The 21,684-nt window shown below is 41.6% G+C and overlaps 1 protein-coding gene across 1 annotated transcript in view; it reads right to left on the bottom strand.

Annotated features, from left to right (window-relative positions):
* Positions 1-2,632: 2,632 nt before the first annotated feature.
* Positions 2,633-21,684, bottom strand: part of vwc2 (von Willebrand factor C domain containing 2) — a 196,275-nt gene continuing 177,223 nt past the window's right edge. Inside the window, exon 3 of the mRNA XM_055162928.1 lies at positions 2,633-2,784. Within this exon, the coding sequence (XP_055018903.1) occupies positions 2,633-2,784 (152 nt within the window). The remainder of the gene's footprint in view (positions 2,785-21,684) is intronic.

Here is a 21,684-nt window from a genome sequence, read left to right as displayed (position 1 = left end):
AAGTCTTCACCTCATTAGCCCAAATTTGTAGTTTTTTAGATGGTGTCACTGTTTATTAAGCATGTTGTATTAATCTTGTCAAGTTTTCGGTACCTAGTGGTATGTTTTCTCCCCAACTTTGCCAAATTGGTAACTTTTTTGGGTGGTCCTCCTTCACAATAAGTTTTCACCGCACTGGCCCGCAGTTTGTAGCTCTTTTGAAGGTTCTTCTATCTATCCAAATATATTGTATTAACCTTCATCGTCTTGCTTATTTAGTACTAATCTCCGTATCTGGCTTCCGCCCTGTACAAAATTGCCACTGTGCCAAAATTTGTCTTCACCGCATTAGTCCAAGTTTGTAGCTTTTTAGTGGTGTCTGCAAAGTATGTTGTATTAACCTTCAAAACAATGGCCAGTTTTGGAACAAATCTTTGTAGCTGGCTCGCCCTGTTCTTTGTGGCTATTTTTGGTGCCATTAGCCCACAGTTTGTTACTCTTTACACCATGCTTATGTCAACTAAATATGTTCTGTTAAGCCTTAAACTGCTCATAAGTTATTTGGTACTAATCTCAACACTGTACATAATTGGGACCAGAAGTCTTCACCGCATAAGCCCAAATTAGTGGCTTTTTTAGAAAGTGTCACTGCCTGTTAAGTAGGTTGTATTAATCTTCAAAGCATTGGCGAGTTTTTTGGTGCCCATTTTTGTAGCTGGCTTCTGTCCTAGTCCAATGAGGTTCATTTGGTCTTCTGATAATTTATGTTATTCGTTTTTTTTTTTCAGACCAAGAGTTTGTTTTCATACCTGACAGTTTCGACAGATTGTTTGGCTTCTTTCCTGTATGTAGTGGTATGTTTATCGGCCCAATTGTTAACTTTTTAGGTGGTTCTCCTTCACGGTAAGTCTTCACTGCATTGACCCGCAGTTTGTATCTTTTTTGAAGGTTCTTCTATCCATCTAAGCATAATGTATTAACCTTCATCTTCTTGCCAGGTTATTTGGTACCAATCTCTATAGCAAACAAAACTGCCACTGTGCCAAAATGTGGTTTTTCTGCACAGTAAATCTTCACTGCATTAGTCCAAGTTTGCAGCTTTTTTTGTGGTGTTCCTGTCCACAAAATATGTTATATTAACCTTTAAAACATTGGCGAGTTTTGGTAAAATCTTTGTAACTGTCTCGCCCTGTTGTTTGTGGCTGTTTTTTGTGCCGTTGGCCCACAATTTGCAACTCTTTAGACCATGCTTATGTGCACTAAGTATGTTCTATTAACCTTCAAAACACTGGCAAGGTTTTTGGTGCCCTTCTCTGTAGCTGACGTCTGTAGGTTTTTGGCCCAACTTTTTTGGGTGATCCTTCTTCACAATAAGTCTTCACGGCACTGGCCCACAGTTTGTAGCTTTTTTTTGAAGCGTCTTCTATCCACCTACGTAACTGTATTAACCTTCACCGTCTTGCCAGGTTATTTGGTAACAATCTCTGCACAAAACTGCCACTGCCCCAAAATTTTTAATTTTTTGGGTGGCTTTCCTGCCCAATAAGTCTTCACCGCATTAGTCCAGGTGTTCATGTCCGCTAAGTCGTTGTATTAACCTTCAAACAACATGAGCTTCACTTTTTTGTGGCTGTTTTTTGTGGCATTGACCCACAATTTGCAACTCTTTAGACCGTGCTTATTACTCAGTCTGTTTTTTGGTGCCCTTCTCTGTAGCTGACTTCTATATATTTTCAGCCCAACTTTGCCAAATTGGTAACTTTTTTGGGTGATCCTCCTTCACAAGAAGTTTTCACAGCACTGGCCCTCAGTTTGTAGCTTTTTTTGATGGTTCTCCTATCCATCTATGTATATTGTATTAACCTTCACTGTCTTGCCAGTATTTGGTACCAATCTCTGTCACAAACTAATTTTTTGGGTGGCTTTCCTGCCCAATAAGTCTTCCCCGCATTAGTCCAGGTGTTCATGTCTGCTAAGTTATTGTATTAACCTTCAAACAACATGAGCTTCACTTTTTTGTGGCTGTTTTTGTGCCATTGACCCACAATTTGTTACTCTATAGACCTTGCTTTTGACCACTAAGTATGTTCTAGTAACTCTTAAACTACTGGCAAATTATTTGGTACTAATCGCTGTAGCTGACTTCAACTCTTTACGTAATTGTTAACACAAGTTTTCACCACATTTGTCCAAATTTGTGGCCTTTCAGATGGTTCCACTGTCCTTTTAAGTTTGTTGTTTTAACCTTCAAAGCGTTGGCGAGTGTTTTGGTTCCAATCTCTTTCGCTGGCTTCTGCTTTTGGACTTTGTGGCGGCTTTTCCGTGCCATTGCCCCACAGTAAGTAGCTTTTTAGATGGTGCTATTGTCCGTTAAGTATGTTGTATTGATTTAATTTTTTGATACCGCTCTTTGTAGTTTGGTAACTTTTTTTTTTTTGGGTTGTCCTCTTGTACTCTTTAAATCTTCATTGTACTTTGGGGCAGATTTTCCATCGCGTTAACCCACAATTCCTTCCTCTTTAGGCCGCGCTCTTGTCCATTAAATATGTTGTGTTAACCTTCAAAGTCTTGGCGAGTTATGTGGTGCCAGTCCCTGTATCTGGCTCCTGCCCTGTGCGTTGTGGCTGTTCTTCCGTGCCATTGGCCCACAGTCTTAGCTGCGTTGGCACTCGTTCTTGCTACATGTGGCCTGGCGTTCGATCTGCCATGTGCCCTCCTCGTACGTGCAGTAGCAGATGGTACAGTCGTCTATTTTGACCTCCCGGCCGGCTGGGATGACTGCAGTGTCGGCGTAGCAGTTTGGACCTAAAAACACACAGAAATATAAGGTTATTATATAAGACAAAAACGTAACAAGATACAGGTTAATTTAATGGAAATTGTTGTCATTTTCTGATTGTCGTACGCTGGTAAACTCACAAAAAACATTCAAGACAACCAAAACAGACTGTGGAGTGGTAAGATACTAAAGCCACAGCTGCCCTGGGGTAGACTGATGGAAGCGAGGCTGCCAATCTTGCCTAAAGACACAACAACAGAACTTGGACATCTGCTCCAACCACTGAGCCAGTTGCCACATTTACATAAGAGCTTTAATTCCGAATAAAAATAAATTTAATTCCACTTTAAAAAAAAAAAGCATGTAAACACTTAATTCCTAATGAAAATGACTGAAAATGAAATGATGATTGAAGTAAGTGGGTGGTTTATTCTGATTTTAAAGCCAAATTAATTCATTTCCCGATCGTGTAAACCAGGAGTCATCAAACTAAGGCCCGGGGGCCAACTCTGGCTCTTCACGCCCATTTGACCGGCCCCCCAGCCTCTCTGGCCCCTCCACTTGAACTGGCCCTATGACACAATCCTCATCCTCCTTGTATTTTGTTGATTTTCCAATAAAAAATTATATCTATATGAAGTATTTATATTTATTGTATACATATTATTTATTTAAATAATTATATGGTGTAGTTACATTTGCTGCCGAATTTTCATCACGTGACAAACTCAAGATCAAACAGCGACAGTCGCATGCACAGAGTTCTGTAGTGCAGTTAAGAACAACAAAATGACTCGTGTTAAAGTATGAAAAGTTGACAGAGAGTGCTGAGTTTTCAGAGAACAGTGGACGACCATTTATTTTTGTTCAGTGTAAAAACTGTGCAGTTTGTGTGATATGTTAAAGAAAGTGTGGTGGTTTTCAAAGAATATAATCTGTGTCATCAGGGTCAAACAATTCTGTTATACGACCGACCCGACCCCGACCCCCATCACAGTCAGGAGAGATAATGTGGCCCCCAGATACAAAAATTTGGTGACCCTTGATGTAAACGTTTATTCTTCTTAAAATAATCGCAGTCGTTCAGCTCATGCTCGTTCTGTTGCCCTACTGACGCAATCGGGACGATCCAGTTCCACCAGTCCTGACTTTGGACTTTCCCCCACGTCTCTTTGGATTTGTGAGCGGGATGTGGGAGTGAGCTGAGGCAGAGCAGCCTCAGACTCAGTTTGTCTTCATCTTCCCTTCTCCGACACTCTTCCCTTCTCCTCAGCCGACAGACGTAAAGCGTGATGAGAGAATTCTCCAGCTGCTGATTCGCAATTATCACCGGAACGAAAAAGTCTGGATCATGTTTGTGTCCGAGGTGTAACGACAAACTGAGATGACAGAAAAGCTGAAGCGTGTTTTCTTCTGGTCGATGTAAATACGTTGGTGTCTCTGTCCAATCAGAACCTTCCCCACCCCCAGACGCTGAGCAGAATTAAATAAAGACGATTTAACTCATTTTCTACGTAAACCTCAATTCAGAATTATTATTTCCATGTAAACTCAAAGGAGAATATTTTAATTCACACCTATTTAATTCAGAGTAATTCATTTGTAATAAAAAAAATAATGTAAACGTGGCCACTGTCGCCTCACAGAAATGCAGGAATCATTGCTACCGTGAGACTAAATGAGGTGATCTACAGTAAAATGTGTCTTGCCTCAGTAAGAGATCATGTAAAAGCAGCTCTCAAGGTCTAAAGTTTTTGCTGTGTGAACCTAATTATAGAGAATTTTTAATGTCCGTGGACCTGGAAGTCATGCTGGCGCGCTGTTAGCATTACTAAGACAGAAAAACTCCACTCTGGCCTCTGAAAAGTTGAAAGTTAAAAGCACTTATCAAACCAATCTGTGAGTAACAGTGAGTAATTAAGATGCTAAGAATGTTTTAATAAAGAGTTTGGATCGCTGCGAACTGTTTAAATTGAGCAAATTCTTAGGTTTTAACGGGAATCAGATGGAAAGTCCCCCTGGCTGAAAGGTTAATCTATACACATATATATTTAAAAAGTCATTATATGTATTGTGTTACTGTATTTTTCGGGCTATAGGGTGCACTCTTAAAGGTTGTATGGAAGAATTTTTTTGTTTCAAATTGTCAGTGATAGATTATAGATGCAGTCGCCTTGTAATTATGATGACCAAAAAAAAGACAATAAAAATTCATCAACTCTGGACGTGGTGGGGCTAAACATTTGCCAATAGATAACGACACTGCCTCGTTATCTGTGAGCTGACAGGCTGTCAATCAAACTCCCTACGTTTCTAGTGTAACTGACTTGCCTGCGCCGCCGTTACGTGGTTTACGTACGACTGTCACACAGTCCACAGACGCAAGACGCACAGACGCTGTTTACTCCACCAACGCAACAGTTCTTAGCGGCTTTTTTTGACCTATATCTTCCTCGCAGTTCGCACAAAGTTTGTTGCGATGGCGACAAGAATCCAGGAGCAGTTCGCCGCAAAAGAAAGTCCGTTTTTGAGGTCGCTGAAAGAAGAAGACAAGGGGAAAAGCAGCGAAGCCAAACTAAGGTTGATTCTTGTAGATTCATTCCAGCGATGGCGCGACTGAAGCAGACGAAGGGTCTAAAGACTGAAGCACTGGTCCACAAAATTACTCCTGGACAGGAAACTTCTGCTTATTATGAAAACCTACTTTATTTCCAAGAGCGAGACAAAACGTTTTTCAGGACACGAAAGCGATATCCTATGTCTGAAAACGTAATTTTCAAGGCAAAGAAAGAGTCCGCTTGCTGCTGCGTGTTGTAGCTAGTTCATTCGCACGGAATCTCCGCGCAACCTTCTCTGCTCCCCTTTCCTGCTCCTGTCCCCGCTCCCCGCTCCTCACTTCTCCGTCTTGTCTAACCAACACTGTAGTTAGTTGTTTACAAGTCATGTGCAGCACCGGCTGTAAACAAACCTGTTTGTGGCGTAAGGAGGAGGAGGGAGGAGGTGTTTCTACGTAGGAGCTGTAGGGGAGGGGAGGTGGTTTCACGCATGCGCAACATTTGAAAAAGGACAAACAGTCGCTGACGGTGACAACATTTTTGGGGCTTAAAAACGCAAAAATCTGAAACCGCCTGAAAAACCTCTTACTTTTTGAGTCATGAGATTTTTTTATTAAGAAAGGTTCATGGTAACGGAGGGAAAAGTAACGGAGGGAAAATTGTGCAAACAAGTAGAAGGTGAATGATTTTACATAATTTGTCACTTTTTTTTCTGAATACTTTAATATTACTTCAAAATGAAAGGAAACTATTTCTATAAAAATATGTCAGTCCTTCCAAGCAAATTTTTATCATTTAAAAAAATTTTTTTTTGAAAAATCATGTACCTTCATCAACAGTTCAAAGATGGAATAACACAAGATATGATGAAATACATCCATTTATTTACATGATTTTCAGGTCTTTGAAATTTGGGAAATAATTTTTGTTCCATGTTTCATACATTTTATATCAGATGAATTAACTTGAGTTTTTGACGTTGCTGTTTACTTCTGCTTGACCGGGCCCTTTGATATAGAAGCTGATTTTCAAACTCAACACACCACAGACTAAAGGGGGGCACGGAGGGAGGAGGGGAACGTTCCCGCTGAGACAATGGGAAGCTCAAGCTGGAAATTTCAAGCCAGGAGGACACTTGAGCTGGTATTTGTTTTTAACACAGGTACAGTGTCTCTGAAGTCAGGTCGACTTTAGGGAAAGATGTACTCAGCATTGGACTCATCTTTCAATGCAACTTGTGCAACCCGTCTGAACCGACAATGAACCGACATCTCCAGATCTTGAGTGAGTCTTGGTCAGGACGTCCTTCTTCGCTGGAGGGTTTTATGTTCTGTGTCCTTCCCATGTTTTCAGTCGATGGCCTTTCGTCGTTCCATCATGATTATTCTGAGTTCCCAGTGTCAGTGTGAGTGTTGTGATTGTTTTTGTCATCGCTCAAATCAATGCTAAAGTGCAACCAACGGAAAATCAATGCAGCACGTTGTCCCTGATTGTCCACTTCAAACACGAGTGATTCAGCTGTGTCTCTGCGTGTTCTACAACCTTTGGAAAACAGAAACTGAAAGGATTTTTAGAACTTAGTCTAAAAAATTAAATGTGAGAGTAATGGCCTAATAACAAAACCACACTCCTTGTATTTTATTAATGTTTTTTTGACAATTCTAAATCTTTACTAAATGACATTTCGCAAATAAACATAACCACAGCTAATTAAAGTTTGAGAATCTTGAAGGTGGTAAAAGCTGGTCTGTATCTTTTAAAGCTGCTTTTCTGGTGGAAGTTTGTAGAATCTTTCAGTCGTGCAGGTAGAATCCACGGCGAAGGAGGAATTCAATCTGTTGACGGGACAAACGTTTAACACATGTATTTGTTCGTAGTTGTGTTAGTTTCAGAGTAGTTTCAGTGTAGTTAGCTCCTCCCTGGCAGTGTCCACCAGCGACAGACCTCATTTATAAAGCTCTAAATTGTGATCAGAAAATCTAAGTACATAAAAGGGTCTGGTCAAGTGGTAACGGAGGGAAACAGGGTCAGATTTTTGACATTCAAATGTCTCTTATTCAGAAACTAGAGGAACTATTGAAATAAGTAAAGTATCAGAATGTAGGAAAGAGTTACACTCCAACAGGGTCAAGTTAAACCTGTGAGATTCTTTCAAGTTGTTGACAAAAAATTAAAAACTCATGTCGGTAACGGAGGGAATGAAATATGCAGCACTTTTTGGGCAATAAATCCAAACAGTGATAACTCTTGGTTCTCACTTACATATCCTTAACAAACTGGTTTGAATATTTGCTTCATATAGTTTTCTACCATATGGTACAAGATTAGGTTGAAAAACCTCTTTTTGAGTAATGAGATTTTTTATTAATAAAGGTCATGGTAACGGAGGGAAAAGTAACGGAGGGAAAATTGTACAAACAAGTAGAAGGTGCAGGATTTTACATTATTTGTCGCTTTTTTCTTCTGAATACTTTAATATTACTTCAAAATGAAAGAAACTATTTCTATAAAATATGTCAGTCCTTCCAAGAAAATTTTTATCATTTTAAATACTTTTTTTTTGAAAAATCATGTACCTTCATCAACAGTTCAAAGATGGAATAACACAAGATATGATGAAATACATCCATTTATATGATTTGCAGGTCTTTGAAATTTGGGAAATAATTCTTGTTCCATGTTTCATACATGGTATGCAACAAAAAAAAATAAAAAATAAAAAAAATCAGGTGAAGTGTTTGGTGTGTTCCAAGCATCTTGGAAGCAACAATGGATCCAAATGTACAAAAATGTTTAACACACAGAGTTATACATTTTTGTCCACCTGATGGCACAGAGGAGCAAATGAAGCACCTTGAAGCATCGGCTCAAGAGTCGAGTAAATGGATGGAACGATTCAGTGCTTCAGTGCTTCAGTGCTTCATGGGGCTTCATCTCCACATCACTAGTGCCAGGAGCTTAAACTGGGGAAGCGGCAGGACAGGGCCGCACCTGAAGATGTCGGCTTGAGCAGGTGTGAGTGAAGAGTGATGAGTCACCGGGGAAAAAGAACGAATATCACCACAAGTGCCTCACTCCCATATATCCCATATATCACTCCCAAATGGAGCTCTACCCGTGCACTGTTAGCAGCCGGACTCTACTGACCATATTCCATGGGAAAAATGTACGGACATGACCTCACAAATATCTCATCACCAATGAAACTTACAACAACTTAGAATCTGATGAGATGTGCAGTAGTTTCATTAGGAGGATGCATTCTGAAGGAGGAGTGAAACGACGTGGACAGAAACAAAAAGTGAAACATATTTAACATGTTAATAAGTTGTTTTCGTTGAATACAGCTAAATCAAAGCAATAAAAAGTAACATGGTGATGTAAATGTTATGTGTTTTCAATTAAATCAAATAAACATACTCTAACTGTGATATACTTTGACTTTCTGCGAGGAAATCCACTATTTTTGAGGTCACTGTTTTGTTTGTCCCTTTCTTTTCTCCCGAACCAAAGCCGTGTAAAATCCATGACACGCTGCTCTCAGTCGTCTGCTCACAAAATCACCCCAATTTCAGACTTTCCCAAAAAAAAAAAAAACACCAGAGGAGTGTGCACAAAGGTGAACCCGGGACCCGACAAAACGCCATAGAAAAAAAGTCTCAAATAAAAACCGGCCCATTTTTTACAACTTGGTCACAGCACATCCCGTTTTACACGACCAACACAATAAACCTATGGTGTTATTGGAGATTCCTGTTCAAATGTTAATGTAATCAGAGGGAGTGGGCAGGAGGAGGTGGCATTTACATAGCGGCTCATAGAGTGTATTAGAAAAGGCTGTGGGCACCTATGGAAGCTCCGGCCTTGTACACTAAAGCTCTATAGATCCTGCAGCTTATAGGATGCATTTATTTACACTGTACGCGCCGACGTGGAAGAGTTATACCGAGGAAAGTATCGATGCGCGGTGATCAAAAACATAGAGATACTTTGGACCTTTCATCAAGATTTTATAACTGGTCCGAATCTCTGTTACTCAAGTTAGACTTTAAACTTTAAAGGGGTGTCAAACTCATTTTGGTCCGGGGGCCGTGTCCAACCGACTTCGATCCCAAAAAGGGGCCAGATCAGAAAACTCATGTCATATAAACCCCAAAAAATAACAATAAGTTCAAATATTTGTGCAGAGAAACGCAAATCTATTACAGAAATCTTTTTTTAATTGATGAACTCTTACTTTTACAAAATATTATAATATTATGAACAACCTGAAATTTTAAGAAAAATACAATTTCAACACAATGACATTAACGTGACATACGTACATTAACTTGTATGCAAATAGAAATAAGTCAGTTTTTTTGTAAAATCCTGCACTCGGCTCCACTTTTCTCATTTTTGACATTTTTCTGATGAGGGTGTCACGGTCAACAGTCAAAACGAGCGTTTGGAAAGAGACAAGTCTTCATTTGTGCTGCTCTGGTGGGAGGGGCCACGTACAGAGACGCTGGAGACGCTGCTGTGATAAACACCATAGAAAATTAACAAGATTTTAATAGAAAATATAATTCAAATATTTTAGGAGAAAATCAGCCTTAGGGCCAGATTAAAGGTCTTGGAGGTCCAGATCTGGTCCCCGGGCCGTATGTTTGACTCTCCTGCTTTAAAGGTTGTACATAAGATTTTCTATGGAAAGAGAAATACCGCGACTATTTGTCCTTTGTCAAATATTGCACATCCAACTCCACAACTTCTTAACCCTTTCCCCCCTGGACGCCGACTAGGAACAACCCATACATATGTTACTAGTTCTACCCATAGAGCATCACTGCATAAAAGAAAACAGACTTCCACAAGTGATTATAAATGATTTTTACACTCATGAACTTAATTGTAACACAGACATATTTGTATCTCTGGAAACCTTAGACTCTGAACTCTTCATTTATGGATGTTTAAATGTGATTCAACTCATTTATAGATGTACAACAGCTCACTGAAAATGAGAGTTTACCTGGTCAGGTGCAAACTCGAAAACAAAAAAATACATTCAGCATCTGATATCTGCATGTTCTGAGTACTATATTCATAAAAAAATTAAAAATATACTTTGTCAAAGTATTTAAACAGATTTCATATCAGTAGATACAGTAGAGCCAAGTGTGCACCTGTTTTTACCTGTTGTTCACCTGTGTGCACCCAATTCATTTTTTTCCATTTAACTTTTTCAACTCATTTAGCTTATTCATCTTATTTTATTTATTCAACTAATTCAGCTTATTATAATATAATAATATAATAATAAAACTCTTCCTCGTCAGTGGGTGTTCAGTATTTGTCATCTTGGTTATTTTCTCGTGTGCAGAGCTCCACATAAGCGTTTGTTTCTGTAGTGATTCTGTTATACATCTCATCTTGGAAAAAAAGACTGAAATATTTTAAAGGACTGGCCTGGGCAACATCCAGATTTCAGGGCAATTTTGGTTCATAATCGAGTATAAAGCTCAGATAGTTTGTTTGGGACATCGCAGGACTCCACACAGACGCATCAGCGGCATCTCACCTTCTCCCCGAAAGTCCGTCGCTGTCGCTGTTTTCCACTTTATAATCAACTTCAACCATAAAATACGTCCGCTCCTCATTATTTCTAAAACTGTGCGCCGCAGCGCCGCGATCTTTCCATTGCACGTGTTCCGTGTTGTGTTTTTTCCGGAAGCTACAATCGGCACTATTTCGATTAACTTCGGAAAAAATCTGTGAAAACATATCCTTGAATCCTATTGGTCAGTCTAGTGTGGGTTGTAGTGGCCCCCACCGATCACAGTCTCTGTTGAAATGTGAAAAACCGAGCCATTTCTAAAGGTCGTCAAATCACGTCTTTAGTGATACAGCGGAGGAGTCAAAAGTCGTCATTAAGGAAACGGGGGGGTCATCAAATGTCGTCTTCATGGGGGAAAGAGTTAAGGCCCCATCCACACTTGTACATATTCGAGTTGTTTTCGTTTTGGATGCAGTGTTCGTTTACACTAATCCGATGGAAAAAGGCTCCAGAGACGGAACGATCTGGTGCCTCCAGCTCCCACGAATTCATGTTCGTACAGATCTGATCCTGCACCGTGTGGACGCCTGAAAACTCTGATACTCTGATGTAGGAGCTCTAGTTGTGTTCTTATTGGACCACGTCACTGTGAGTTGCTCCTTCCTGATTCTCTGGGTTCGTGACATCGATCATGTGACGCTGTTGCGGAAAACAGTTTAAAAAAAACTGAGACAAACGGGAAACAGCGGAGCTACAACTACAAACACAGAACAGACTCACCATCAGCAGAACACCCCTCTGCCACAGAAAGAACACTCATATTCCACCGAGTCGTGTCCTTTTTAAGTTTGACAGAAGCTGAACCACATCAGCGCACAAGGAGCGAGCTGTTTGTTGTTGTTTTTTGAGCACTTAGTTTATGCAAATGAGTCATGTGGTTTTAAGTTTAGTTTCTGTCAAACGTAAACACATATGCGCAAAGTTGTGTGGATAGGGAAATCCTGTGGACACAAACGACGTGTCTGTCAAATCGTTTCTGATATGTTGATACGTGGATTTGTTTCAGTTTAAACATAACCAGAGTAGAAACGCCTCCTCCCGCCAAGTCACTCAAGCTGTGGCTGAATGTCGCCCCTAGTCCCTAACCCCTCATTCACTACATAGGCCCGCAGTCTTTAGCGCCCCCTACAGTTCACTCGCTCACAGAGAGATTCAGACACACAGATCACCACATTCAGGTCACATAACTCTGGTGTCTGGGTGAAAATAAGTCCACTAAACTGCGATAAAACTTGATTTGTGTCATAAATAAAGATCAGATCAGACTGACACACAAGTGTTTATGGACTAATAATAATCAGACGAGTTTTTGTCACACTGGATTTTATGTAAACGGACTGGATTATTTGCTTTTTGTCTGAAATGTGGAAATTATCGCTGTTAACATGTTTATTTATTGGTGTTTTATTCAGAATCAGTGTTGGGGAGTAACAGATTACATGTACCGGAGTTATGTAATCAGAGTACAAATTATGAGTAACTGTATTCAGTTACAGTTACTGTTTCAGTGAGTGGTAATTGGATTACAGTTACTTTGTTGAAATAAATGGATTACACAGAGGGATTTTTCTGTTTTCACATTTTGGGCTAAATCCCTTTTTTTTGTTGTTTGGTAATTCCACTCATTGCCGGATACTAAACCAGGTCTAAACCAGGACTAAACCAGGACTAAAGCAGGACTAAACCAGGTCTAAAGCAGGACTAAAAGCAGGATTAAAACCAGGTCTAAACCAGGTCTAAACCAGGTCTAAAACCAGGTAAACCAGGACTAAACCAGAACTAAAGCAGGACTAAAGCAGGACTAAAGCAGGATTAAAACCAGGTCTAAACCAGGTCTAAACCAGGACTAAGATGAGGTCTAAAACAGGATTTAACAGGACAATGTCTCCTCATCTTCTATCAATAATATTTTTAATTTGGTTCAGTTAAAATCTGGGCTTTTCCTTTTCTTTTATCAGATAAAACCTCTTATGTGAAGATTTCCTCGTCTTTGCTTCTCTACAGCAAATGAAGTAATTCAAAGTATTCAGATTACATTACTCACTTTAAGTAATTTAATGGATTCTGTTACAAACTACATTTTGGGGTGTTTAATCTGTAATCTGTAGGGAAATACATTTTAAAAGAAACTTTCCTAACACTGGCCATAAACCAGCAACTTAATTTACACCATTTTCCATCTTGGTTTTTGATTCTTCCCTTACACTTCCCTGCGTAACACTGCAAATCCAACTTTTAGAGAGTAAATGAGAAAGAGAAACAACTGCAACATGTTTACGTCTGCGTTAAAGGTTGTATAGAGGATTTTCCAAGGAACGAGAAATCCAGCGACTGTTTGTCCTTTTTCAAATGTTGCTCCTGCGTGAAACCACCTCCCCTCCCCTACAGCTCCTACGTAGAAACACCTCCTCCCTCCTCCTCCTTACGCCACAAACAGGTTTGTTTACAGCCGGTGCTGCACATGACTTGTAAACAACTAACTACAGTGTTGGTTAGACAAGACGGAGAAGTGAGGAGCGGGGGAAGAGTGGATCGGGCAGCGGGGACAGGAGCAGGAAAGGGGTGCAGAGAAGGTTGCGCGGAGATTCAGTGCGAATGAACTAGCTACAACACGCAGCAGCAAGCGGACTCTTTCTTTGCCTTGAAAATTACGTTTTCAGACATAGGATATCGCTTTCGTGTCCTGAAAAACGTTTGTCTAGCTCTTGGAAATAAAGTACGTTTTCATAATAAGCAGAAGTTTCCTGTCCAGGAGTAATTTGTGGACCAGTGGTTCAGTCTTTAGACCCTTCGTCTGCTTCAGTCGCGCCATCGCTGGAATGAATCTTCCAAGAATCACCTTAGTTTGGCTTCGCTGCTTTTCCCCTTGTCTTCTTCTTTCAGCGACCTCAAAAACGAACTTTCTTTTGCGGCGAACTGCTCCTGGATTCTTGTCGCCATCGCAACAAACTTTGTGCGAACTGCGAGGAAGATATAGGTCAAAAAAAGCCGCTAAGAACTGTTGCGTTGGTGGAGTAAACAGCGTCTGTGCGTCTTGCGTCTGTGGACTGTGTGACAGTCGTACGTAAACCACGTACCGGCGGCGCAGGCAAGTCAGTTACACTAGAAACGTAGGGAGTTTGATTGACAGCCTGTCAGCTCACAGATAACGAGGCAGTGTCGTTATCTATTGGCAAATGTTTAGCCCCACCACGTCCAGAGTTGATGAATTTTTATTCTCTTTTTTTTGGTCATCATAATTACAAGGCGACTGCATCTCTATAATCTATCATTGACAATTTGAAACAAAAAAAAAATCCTCCATACAACCTTTAATGTTTGACTATTGACATTAGATCTGCAGAAGAGACGGTTTGTTTGTTTCTCCTGGTCGTTTAAAATGTTTACACAGACGCGCTGCTCTCTCTTTTGCATTCAAGGGGCGACTATATATTAGAAAATCTTTACCCGAGTGGAAGTAGCGTTTGCGTTATTGAACAGAAGGACTTGATTTGTGTGAATGTCATGTTACAACCTGTGTTTTTACTGCTCCCTCTCCCTCAGTGATAACAATCCCTTACACTCGCAGAGCCTCGCACTCCGCTCATCGTTCATTCTCCGCACACTCGAAGCCCGTAAACACATTTTTAAAAACCCTGTACCCGATTTTTCCCGACGTATCTGAGCGAAGTACAGATAGATTGTATTGATATGCGGCCGGTGTCATCAGCTTTCCCCCCGGGTGCGATACGAACTGTAGGTCTGACGCTGTGTTGCTCAATTTACACTCGAGTCTGGGATTTGTTGGAACACGCTGGGAGCAGAAAGAGCTGACGGAGCCGGAACTACAACAGATGAGATGATTTGTGGTGTTAAACTGTGTCTGAAGGTCCAACCTGGTCCCTAATCCCTCATTCAGTTCATAGGTTTGCACTCTTCGGCGCCCTCTACAGTCTCAGACCAGAGTCCTGCACCGGGTCGGGTCCCCACAAGTAGTTGCTGAAACAGACGAACGGGAGGAAATTACCTGATGCGTGTCCAGGACGTCCGTGGTCCTGGAAACAAGCGACATTTCCGGGTCTTTTCCCAGAACGATGGACCAGACTGAGAGAGACTATTACATAAGACTGTCAGAGAAGTCCCGGTTCAGTCCCGGTTCAGTCCCGGTTCAGTCCCGGTTCAGTCCTGGTCCAGTCCTGGTCCAGTCCTGGTGTAGTCCTGGTTTAGACCTCGTTTAGACATGGTCCAGTCTTGGTTTAGACCTGGTTAAGTCCTGGTTTAGTTTGGTCCAGTCCTGGTTTAGTCCTGGTTTAGTCCTGGTTTAGTCCTGGTTTCAGTCCTGGTTTAGTCCTGGTTTAGTCCTGGTTTAGTCCTGGTTTAGTCCTGGTTCAGTTCTGGTTCAGTCTTGGCTCAGTGTTTTAGTCTTGTTTTAGTCCTGGTTTAGTCCTAGTTTAGACCTGGTTCAGTCCGGGTTTAGTCCTGGTTTAGTCCTGGTTCAGTCCTGGTCCAGTCCTGGTCCAGTCCTGGTTTAGACCTGGTTAAGTCCTGGTTTAGTTTGGTCCAGTCCTAGTGTAGTCCTGGTTCAGTCCTGGTTTAGTCCTGGTTCAGTCCTGGTTTAGTCCTGGTTTAGTCCTGGTTTAGTCCTGGTTTAGTCCTGGTTCAGTTCTTGTTCAGTTCTGGTTCAGTCTTGGCTCAGTTCTGTTTTAGTCTTGTTTTAGTCCGGGTTTAGTCCTGGTTTAGTCCTGGTTCAGTCCTGGTCCAGTCCTGGTCCAGTCCTAGTTTAGTCTTGGTTTAGTCTTGGTTAAGTCCTGTTTTAGCCCTGGTGTAACCCTGGTTTAGTCCTAGTTTAGCCCTGGTTTGGGTCTCATTCAGTCCTGGTTCAGTCTTGGTTCAGACTTCGATTAGTCCTATTTTCATCTTGGTTTAGTCCTAGTTTAGCCCTGGTTCAGTCTTGGTTCAGACCTGGTTCAGCTTAAATGAAATTTGACACTATATTTGTCAAAATCGTCCGTTTTATTCAGAGCGGCGTCTGGTCAACTGAAGTCGACAGCGGCTCTGAGACGGTAAAAACAGTAAAAATCAGGTTGTTTTTGACACTTTTGAGTACCACATTTATCTATATACATTTTTCCACAATACAGTCATGTTCTAGCGATGCCCCTCGAAACACAATCTACTTTTCTAATTACTTAGTTAAATGTGAAGCAGCGAAAATTAAAATGTGGGCGGGCGTCTATAAATAAGCAAAAAAACAAACTGAATAATTGATACAGTAATTATATCTGCAATTACCATACATATGAATGATTTACTGTTTACTCTCGCAGCATTAACACGAGAGCCGCCTGCAAATCCACAAACGTACTTCACAAAATCCTGTCGTGATTTTAAAGGTCCTACAGTTCACTAAATGGACTTAATTGCGTTTTAAGCCGCGTTAGACTGTCGTTACTTCATCAGAATCAGACCTGGAGTTGTGTTTTTGTCTCATTCACACGCGGTTGGCTGCTTTCGTGGCTGCCTGGCTCACGCGCCGAGCAGTTTTTGAAGCGTATTGTTTTTTGAGCTCAGTTTTTAACATCGTGTCATGGGATTTTAACCAGCTAAGATTTGTTGGATTTCATGAAGTGAGCTGTTTGGCTTTGCTGTGTCCATGGAGACTGAACCAGACGTCCCTGTTTACCCGGGACGGTCCCAGTGGATTTATCCAAAACCAGTGATTTGTTTCAGTTTTATACAAGAAATGTCCCACGTGTCCGTACTTTGGACCAATCTGATCCCTTCCAGCAGTAAAAAGAAGCATACATTGAAATTTGTTTTGGTAAAGTACAAAAAAGCTGCTTAAAAATGACCAAAACACAAAGAAAATGTGACTAAAGTGACTCTCATGTTACTCATGAATGGTCTCTGCAGAACATTATTCCTGACTTACACGCTCCATTTACAATTTTACTATTATCAACCACCAAAAAACAGGGATGTCCCAGTTTTTTATTTCGAAATTCTGGTCTCTACCTGAAGAGCTATGGACATTTGAGTTGCTAGAGGCTTATAACACCGCGTGTTTCAGAAGACCTTCAGAGGAAATCAGGTGTTCGCTGTCTACCCACTTCTCCTGACATGAGATATTAAAAAAATAACAAATATGAAATAGTTACAACTTAAATATCAAACCGGAGATATTGGCAACGGTCAAAACAACCTGTATAGGCTCATGGTATCTGCACTACTGTTCTATAGTGACCTGCAAAATGAGGGGACCAGGACTGGACCGGGACTAAAGCGGGACTAGGACAGGTCTGAATCGGGACTGGACCAGAACTAGACCAAGACGGAACAGGCCCGGGGTGCACCCACATAGACCATCGGGTGACGGCAGGAGAAAGGACTGGCGCAGAGGACTCACGGAGCAAAGCACAGGCATCGTTCGATCTCTGCGGACACACTGCTCCACGGGCTCAGGGTTCTCTCTCTCTCCCTCTCTCAAGTCGTGGTTTGGTCCTAGATTGGTCCAGTTTGGTCCAGGTTTGGTCCAGGTTTGGTCCTGGTTTGGTCCTGGTTTGGTCCTGGTTTGGTCCTGGTTTGGTCCAGTTTGGTCCTAGTTTGGTCCTAGTTTGGTCCAGGTTTGGTCCTGGTTTGGTCCTAGTTTGGTCCTGTTTGGTCCAGGTTTGGTCCTAGTTTGGTCCTGGTTTGGTCCTGGTTTGGTCCAGGTTTGGTCCTAGTTTGGTCCTGGTTTGGTCCTAGGTCCTGTTTGGTCCTGGTTTGGTCCTAGTTTGGTCCAGGTTTGGTCCTGGTTTGGTCCTGGTTTGGTCCTAGTTTGGTCCAGGTTTGGTCCTGGTTTGGTCCTGGTTTGGTCCTAGTTTGGTCCAGGTTTGGTCCTGGTTTGGTCCTAGTTTGGTCCTGGTTTGGTCCTAGTTTGGTCCTGGTTTGGTCCAGGTTTGGTCCTAGTTTGGTCCTGGTTTGGTCCAGGTTTGGTCCTAGTTTGGTCCTGGTTTGGTCCTAGTTTGGTCCAGGTTTGGTCCAGGTTTGGTCCTGGTTTGGTCCAGGTTTGGTCCTGGTTTGGTAGTTTTTGGTCCTAGTTTGGTCAGGTTTGGTCAGTTTGGTCCTGTTTGTCCAGGTTTGGTCCTGGTCCAGTTTTGGTCCAGGTTTGGTCCTTTGGTTTGGTCCTGGTTTGGTCCAGGTTTGGTCTTGGTTTGGTCCTAGTTTGGTCCTGTTTGGTCCAGGTTTGGTCCTAGTTTGGTCCTGTTTGGTCCTAGTTTGGTCCTGGTTTGGTCCAGGTTTGGTCCTAGTTTGGTCCTGGTTTGGTCCTAGTTTGGTCCTGGTTTGGTCCTAGTTTGGTCCAGGTTTGGTCCTGGTTTGGTCCAGGTCCTAGTTTGTCCTGGTTTGGTCCAGGTTTGGTCCAGTTTGGTCCTGGTTTGTCCTAGTTTGGTCCAGGTTTTTGGTCCAGTTTGTTGGTGGTCCTAGTTTGGTCCTGGTCCAGGTTTTTCCAGTTTGTCCAGGTTTGGTCCAGGTTTGGTTCTAGTTTGGTCCTAGTTTGGTCCAGGTTTGGTCCAGGTTTGGTCCAGGTTTGGTCCTAATTTGGTCCTGGTTTGGTCCAGGTTTGGTCCTGATTTGGTCCAGGTTTGGTTCTAGTTTGGTCCTAGTTTGGTCCAGGTCTGGTCCAGGTTTGGTCCTGGTTTAGTCATGAATCACATAGCCCCCTTAAAATAATCTCCTCTACACCACTAAGGGTTCTCTCTCTCTATCTCTCTCAAGTCCTGGTTTGGTCCTAGTTTGGTCCTGGTTTGCTCCTGGTTTGGTCCTGGTTTAGTCACAAATTGCATACCTCCACTTAAAAAAATCCCCACTATGCCACTGGAGGAAATACTTTGAGGGAATGAACCATTTTATCACCACCCTAAACAACAGAACGAAGTAAGAACAAGATCTTTCCTGTTGTGTTCACCTGGCGCCCCCTGGAGGCTGCTGTGACGCTGCAGGACACTGAGGAGGGACACTTTTGTCCAGAGGGTTGTTCCTCTCCTCAAACTGCCCTGACACAGATCTGAGACGCACAGTGGAAATGTCGCTGCGGCAAAACGTGAATATCCCTCAGGATCAATAAAGTATCTCCCTTTCCCTTTTGTGCAACCCTTTATTATCAATCTGACTACATCTCCAAAGCTCAAAATGCTCTGTTCCAACTCGTGATGTCATGTAGTGGTGGGTTAACAGCTCCTTTTACCTTTTGTTTAGTCGCCTGGAGATTGGCAATTCCAGGTCCAGAAACTGTTTTAGTATTCCCAAGACGCAGCGGTTACTACATTTAGTATTTTATGAATTATATGGAAATTTGTGAATGGGGTTAGTGATTTTATCTTAGCCTTGCGACTGGAGAGACACATTTGCATTCAGTTTCTCTATAGGAGCAGAGGCGACGTGTGGAGGCTGATTAGGCCACATGGACCCGCCGTGTTTCTATGTGCACAGGCATAAATGAATGAAAACAGCTAGTTAAAGTTAGAAAAAAAAGCGGGTTTCTCCATGGAGATGCTTCACAGTTTGGTATTAAACCTTTTTATCGTCATGGAGACCGAACCAGACCAAGTTACAGGTCAGATCTGTGGAGAAGAAACCTCATTAGCAGTCAAAATGATGTTTTTCAAGGCGTTTTTGAGCAATAAAACCATCTGTAATTGAGTAAATATAAGGTAGAGCTGTTTAATGACATACTGTGGAACATTCTAGACTAGGGGTGCTCAATACGTTGATCGCCAAGGTCGTGTTGGTAGATCGCCATGTCTTAGTACTCGTCTCGGACTTGCGTTTGGACTCGGTCTTGTCTCTCACTCGAGGTCTGACACTCAACAAGTGTGATCATATTTCATTCCGGCCGCTGCTGTTGGTAATAAACTTGTAGCGGGTGCAGGAGCGTGTGGGGCGTCTCAGTGCAGCCTGTGCGCTCATTTGAAACCCGCGGAGACTCTACGGCGCATCACAAACACACACGCTCCCTATGCACGGCTCGTCTGCGACAGCGTGTGCCCTCGTGTACCAGCGTGCATCACAGGGCAGGTTCAACTTCCTAAACATCCTACCTGTCCATCTGCCTCACGTCAGCACGCCGCCCCTCGCCTTTTCACGCTCTCGCTCCTTCCTGCGTACAGCCAACACAAGCCCCTCCCACAGTGCGGCTGATTAGAAGAGCAAGACCAAACGTGAAGCAAAAACCAGTCTAAATTTGTGTTCCAGTGTTGGCACAAAGCAGGTCTACAGCATAGAGCGGATCTACAGAACAGACCTACTGCCACATTTGGCTGAAGTTTGTCTAACAAAAGTGACAAATGCATCTGTGTTTGTCACGATGTGCGTTTGGTTTGGTAAATGTGCAGAGGCTGGTAAATATCACTGCAAAACCAGAAAAGAATGAAACTCCAGTTTGGAACTTTAAAAAACAGGTTTAAAAATCTTCCTTCACTTTTTTTACAGTTTTGTGTAAAGTGCCAGAGGAAGTTCTCTTAAAGAAGAGGTTCTCAAACTGTGGGTGAGGGTCCAAAAAAGGGGCACAGAGTGTTTCAGTGCAGTTTGTTTGACTTTGTATTAGGTCGATCATTATGACTTGGTCATTTTGTAAGTAGCTCACATGATGAAAAAGTGTGAACACTCTGATCTAAACAAAGCAATGACATCTCCAAAAAAGCAGGTGACGGATCCCGAACTAAAAAGTTACACAGTGCACTTTTAAAGTACAACGTGCAATTTTCATTTCTGAAAAAAACAGAAAAGTCAAAGTTTGTCCACATAAAAACAAGCAGCTTTAGATGGACAATTACAAACTGAAAAACACTGGTGGGATTTTCGGTTCTTTTTCGGCTCTTTTATCGGGGTCCAAATCTTTTGAATCAAAAGTTAAAAGTACTTATTTATTTACAGTTTATATATATATATATATGACTCATTTAATCTATAAACTAATCACAGAGAGAAATGACCAAGGCAAATATTTGTTTAAAACTGTTTACCTCACCCTTTGAAATTCTGAAAATTTTAATAAAACATATAAAAGTAATAATTATTTTAAAACTAACTGTAATTAAGATGCCATGTATGTTATTTATTTATTTATTTATTTTTGTGCACAAAGCTCGTGTCAGCTGCTCTCTTTCTGTACTGATTCTTGTTTTGGCTCTGCATTAAACAATGTACAATTATTATTAGGCAAGTGGGTATTTTGACTATATCAGACTGATTTCTGTGCATATTCTCCAACTCGAGGCTCTAAACTTGAATTCTTCTTGGATTTAAGCTGATCCGGTGAAGTGTATTTATGAGTGGGGGTGTGGCCTAAAGACATCAACACTCTATATCAAGATGTGCAGAATTATTCGGCAGCTTCTTCTCTTGAAGTAAATCGTATAAAACACCTGGGAACATGTTTTTTATATCCGCGCATAACTTTCCAACCATAAAATGTAGAAACTTACTTTTTCTCCCTTGAAAAGCTGACAGGTGCAGCTTTCCGAGCATATTTATGACATTGTCCTACGTCCTATCCTATTGTCGTATGTGCATTTTGATCGGCCCAAACTTTGCCAAAGAGTGTAGTGAGTCAAAAGAGTCGACTGTTCTGAGCGTCTGTGTTCGTAACAATTGAAAAAGTCGCTCTAAGTGAAGATATTTCTCAAATAAATGGCAAATTACGCATCTTGGTCTGTGTAATTGTCCATCCCTTGCTATTTTTATTTTCAGGTTTATTTCAGTCAAAATGTCCAATTACAAATGTAATAAACCCCCTTTATTTTGTTTTGTGTTTT

This window comes from Boleophthalmus pectinirostris, unplaced genomic scaffold, assembly GCF_026225935.1.
Source record: "Boleophthalmus pectinirostris isolate CB_2022bp ecotype Guang Dong unplaced genomic scaffold, ASM2622593v1 HiC_scaffold_5, whole genome shotgun sequence".
NCBI classification, from domain to species: domain Eukaryota; kingdom Metazoa; phylum Chordata; class Actinopteri; order Gobiiformes; family Gobiidae; genus Boleophthalmus; species Boleophthalmus pectinirostris.
The sequence above is the reverse complement of the archived record's forward strand: the minus strand, read 5'-3'. Positions and strand labels throughout refer to the sequence as shown.